Here is a 5,110-nt window from a genome sequence, read left to right on the forward strand (position 1 = left end):
CACATAGGGTAATTGTCCCCATCCAATCTGTCCTCATCAGCAAACATCTTGAACACAATTGTGTTGTTGTCAGCCATGGCTAATGTTGCACCTGATGTGAAAATTGCCCAAAAAGAGGAGAAACAAGGTGGGAACAACACGTGCTATATAGTACGAACCGTAGAAAAGTGTATGGGACCTGTTATGCAAAAAACGGCACTAACAAATATTCTGCACAAAATGACAAAATTGCCTGCGCACTACTACCTGTAGTGGAAATGGAGGCCGAAATGAGCCCAAATAAAAAATTTGAGCAGACGAAGCTCAAAGAGTACACCCAGAATATTTATCGACCTGCGAACTCTCGCCAAAGGTCGTAGAAATCGAAGAAAGTGAATAGGCGTGTGTGCTGGAGCTACTGGAACTAAGCCCAGGAGGATGCAACCTGCTCTGATACCAATTGTTGAAATTAGGGTTGCATGAAAACACACACAGCTTGGAGAAGATGAAGGAAGCTCAAGGCACACAACAGAGAGTGTATTACTTAGTGTGCTATGGAAAGATAAGTTAGCCCTAGAGTGATAGACGTATACAATGCACGGGGGGAAAAACCTCTTAGTGAGGGAAAAAATGCCCCGACGGTCTTAAGTGTGTTCACACACATCACTACCACATGTATATGGTGATATTCTCCTCAAAATGATGTAAGGCTCCATGCTATCATTTTCACAAAGTGGGAGTGCCATATTTTGTTGCATCGACTCTAAGCAATTCCAATCTAAGTCATTGGGTTATCCATGCCTTAGACGTGAAAAAAGCCTCTATTGGATTCTTATATATGACAGATTGCAAATGAGTAGAGATATACACGGTTACATGTGTGTCTTAATTAGTTGCTTAATGGGATTTACCTTGACCTTTTTTTGTTCTAAAAAATGCATTTGACTTCCTTACTATGTTTTTTGGACCTACATCCATCAAAGACAAGGTAATTGTACATAGGCAAGGTGACATGACACTCTCCACTTAGATACAAACAGCATGTCTCATAAATTAACGCTCACGGACTACACCAATACATTTGGTACCCCAAAGAACACACCATGATGTGCCTACAGAATGTGAGCGTCCTCACCTGCTCCATTCTCTGCAATCGTGCCTGACGATGATAGAACCTAGCTTGCTACAGTCACTGCAAAATCATCGAACCCCCCATGAATTGTATCATCGTCTAACTGATCGTACTGTGTGGAGAGAGAGAGAGAGAGAGAGAGAGAGAGAGAGAGAGAGAGAGAGAGTTACTTGATGAAGGCTGCAACCCTACGACGTTGGTCTGCACTACAGAGGGCAACGGCGATGGGATGTCTGTAGTGTGGAGTTGGTTAATTGGTTAATATTCTAAGTTGCAATGGTTGCCATCTTGCCATCACAATTTTTATAATAAATAATGTGACGCCAGACGGGTCCCAGCACATGGACCCGGTTTTCTATTGGCGCCTTTACCCTAGTCCTGAGGATGTGTGCAACCTCTCTCTCTCTCTCTCTCTCTCTCTCTCTCTCTCTCTCTCTCTCGTGGTGCGCACATGGTGCGGCCACGGTAGCAGTTCGGTGGGTTTTTAATAAGTTGGCCCACCACTTTTTGTATTTTTTTGGAACGGGTTGCAATCGTATCACCGTAACGAAACACACCCCCTAAAAACATTCGCGAGATGGCCACACATATCAATAGCGTGCTGCTTCTCCTTACGCTTCGCAAATCAACATCCTTGCGTACTCATGTCCAGCTTGCAAGGTATGCTATTCTTCATCTTCTCCCTCTCTGTCTCTCTCTCTCTCTCTCTCTCTCTCTCTCTCTCTCTCTCTCTCTCTCTCACACACACACACACACACACACACACACACACACACACACATGTAAACATGCTGGAAAATTATTGTTTTGGTTGTTATAGAGCAAAATGTTGCATGTTGATCCTTGAGACTTGGAAATTGATGCAAGAGAGAGATAGTTTTTCACACATGCGCACACACACATGTACATATGCTGCAAAATTTGGTTTTTGTTTTCACTCAAAGTGTCTCGTTCGTCCAAAAATTGTTTTGATTTGTAAATTGCGCCACGGATTTTGTGGTGCACAAATGGGAACGTAAATTCAATTGTATATTTATCAATAACATTGATTCGGGGTCATCATACACTATCTTTCGCAGTATGTCTTCTTCATATTTAGCCACTGCTGACATGCAGAGAGCTAGGCAAGGAGAGGTTGGTAATCCTTCTTCTAGGCCCTCTTGGGCAATGCATTTGCAATCGGCACCAGTGAGAGATGAATGCGAGGAATACGTTCCTGGATGCAACGCCTTTCGAACAGGTATCCTACACAAATTTGATGGAGGAGGCTATGCTTACACCTCCTTTTACTGGAAGAAACGATCAAAGGTAGATATATCCTTGCAAGCACATACTCAAAGTGAGCAACTGCAGATCACAAATGCAAACACTCAACCACAAGTGCAGACACCATAGGAAGCAGACAAAAGCAATAAAGGGACAAAGCCCTGCGCGATAGGAGCGTGTTGTTTCCTACACAACTTTATACAGATCCGAGGCGAGGCGGAGCCTCAAGATCAGCAAGATCCGCATCCCAACTCCCAAGAACCGCTTCCCAATGATGGTGGTAATCCTGCTCACCGCGAGATGGCCTTGCGGATAAGGGCACCTTTATTCCATCATAGTAGCTTGAGGGTTCAAAACGCAGCAGGTCCAGGTGTAGCAGGTTGTGGATTCAGTGATTACTCTTAATTTTCAAATTGATCCTGTTTTTTGTTTCAACTAATGTCCGAATCATGTCTTGATAAAGCTTATGTCTAATTTCATGAAGTTGTATTTTGCAGAGATTGATGGTGATTCCGAGTCCGAGGATTGAGTCATGTCCTCCAAGGTTGCAATTGTTTTCATGTAACTTGCTTTATGGCTACATGGCTTTCATTATGATTCTTTAGCATTTTCGTTTATGGCTGCCATTGAACACCAATGTTGAAGCTTTTGTATCATTGTCAATGATCCTTTTCTCATGTACTTAGAAAAACTTTGTTGATGGATGTCAAACTCTAGTGTATGTGGTTGTCAAACATTGAGATCCTTTTTCATCACGCGTTTTTTTCATGCATTTTGTGTAGTGTTATTATTATACATTTTTTGTAGGAGAAGAATTTCTTTGTGATGTTGGCATGTGTGGTCAGTTGTTTCGCACGACAATTCCAACAACGAACGGATGTGAACGGACGGCCACATGTGCGCACAAGACGTGGTGGGACGGAGCACGTTGTTTTTTTGACCGAATGGAGGCATGAACGTATTCATGTGCGTGAAATGGCAAAAAGTTCACATCCATTTGCTGCGCTTTTTTAAGAACTCATGGCCCAACGAACGGCCTCATGTGTGCTTTACATATCTCTCTCTCTCTCTCTCTCTCTCTCTCTAAAAGATATTGTGAGCACAGAACGCCAGTCGCCCACGTTTCGTGACCCATGCAGGTGCAAGCTGGCAGTGCTGCGTGCGCTCTTCGTGAGGTGTTTGCGCGCAGCAGGTTTTCGCCATTGCCGACCAGCTGACAGTTGATTAATTTGCTGTGCTTTTAAATTTGAAAAAGCCTTATAATAAACACTGCATTACTAACCATTTGCTGCTGTCTTGCAGTAGGTTGTTTGCGGCATCTTCAATCCGAGGATACTTGAAGTTGTGTCCGCATCTGGCTTACAGTTTGATGCTTTGCAACTAACTGTTATTTTTCTCTTTCATTGCATATTAGTTGCACTCGCTAGGTGTCATGCTTACTTACAATGATTTTGCTTTTCTTAGCAGATTTTGAGTGAAACAGTGAGCTGCAAAGGTTAGAATCCAAGGCTACTCATCAGCTAGCTAAATCGACCGCATTTGTCTTTTTACACAATATTGCACTTGCAAGTCTTTGAATTGTATTGCTAGCAAATAAATTCTCAAAATGGTAGAGCTGTGTTTTAACAGTAAAAGAAAATGCTTAACCTTGTTTTTTAAACTACACATCCATTCATTCTCTAAATGATAGCGCTGTGTTTTAACAACAAAAGGAAAATGCTTAACCTTCTATTTTTAACTACATATACTTTAGAATTATTATTCACTCTCTTGCAATTCTTTCCTTTGCTAAAAAATTATCATTGAATACATTGAGTATGCCAACCAGGTAATCGCCATGAGCGTGCAATTTGCATTCCACATTCCTAGACAGGCTAGGGGATCGGGGAGGGTGGAGCTAGGGGGGGAGTCATAGGAGAGGGTCCCATGCACGCAACTTCCCCAAGATACATTCACTTCAATGTTGACTAATCCAGAATGGGAGACTTGTAACCTTGGGGACGACAATGGGTCACAACCTTTGGGAGGGAATATTCCAATCGAGACCTTCAACGAGAGCAAAAATAATGAGACCATTGGAGGGGTATCTCAAAACGTGAACTTGGAAGGGGGGAGTGATCATCTTGAGACCGAAGGCAACAACCAAAAGGGTGTGAAAAGAGCGCGCTATGTTTTGAAGGACTTGTGGACTGAGGCCTCCACTTATGCTCTCATAAAACATGTTCAAGAGCGGTGGTCTCATGTCAACAAGGGAAATTTTAGAACCAAGGATTCGGATGAGGTTAGAGATCAACTTAATAAGGAGGTTAATGGGATTTATACCAACAAGCAAGTGAGGACCAAAATTGACACATTGAAAAAAAAAATCGGAAAGAGAAAGCAAAAGGAACTGAAACGGGTCGGGTTAGGTCAAAATGGGAGTACTTTGAGGTGCTAGATACCTTATGGTCATCCACACCTCGTTGTGTGGGGATACTTGGTGGAGTGGACACTATTTTGCCGACCCCTACTGCCAATGAAAATATTGATAGTACTCCTGAGGTGGAGGGTAGTACTAGCGAACCACGTGAGGAGGTTGATCAGGGCCCTAGGATAGTGGTCGAAGAGGGCAAGGAGGGGGTGTCCCGAGTGTGAAGGCCCAAAAGGTGAAAGAACCAAAATGTGCATCCCTTTCATCAGTTTCTAAAGCCTTTGGGGATGGCATGAAGGGAATTTGTGATGCAATGTGAGATG

General features: G+C 43.0%; 1 protein-coding gene across 1 annotated transcript; it reads left to right on the forward strand.

Moving 5' to 3' along the window:
- The first annotated feature begins 4,337 nt into the window (after positions 1-4,337).
- LOC147427562 (uncharacterized) lies at positions 4,338-4,814 on the forward strand. The gene has a single exon (XM_086497552.1). The coding sequence runs from the start codon at positions 4,338-4,340 to the stop codon at positions 4,812-4,814; it is 477 nt and encodes a 158-aa protein (XP_086353678.1).
- The last annotated feature ends 296 nt before the right edge of the window (positions 4,815-5,110 follow it).

Source organism: Adiantum capillus-veneris, chromosome 23, assembly GCF_014529385.1.
Source record: "Adiantum capillus-veneris isolate H3 chromosome 23, ASM1452938v2, whole genome shotgun sequence".
NCBI classification, from domain to species: Eukaryota; Viridiplantae; Streptophyta; class Polypodiopsida; order Polypodiales; family Pteridaceae; genus Adiantum; species Adiantum capillus-veneris.

Excerpts from the sequence above, each read along its gene's own strand:
- LOC147427562 (XM_086497552.1), top strand. The coding sequence starts at position 4,338 with ATGTTGACTAATCCAGAATGGGAGACTTGTAACCTTGGGGACGACAAT.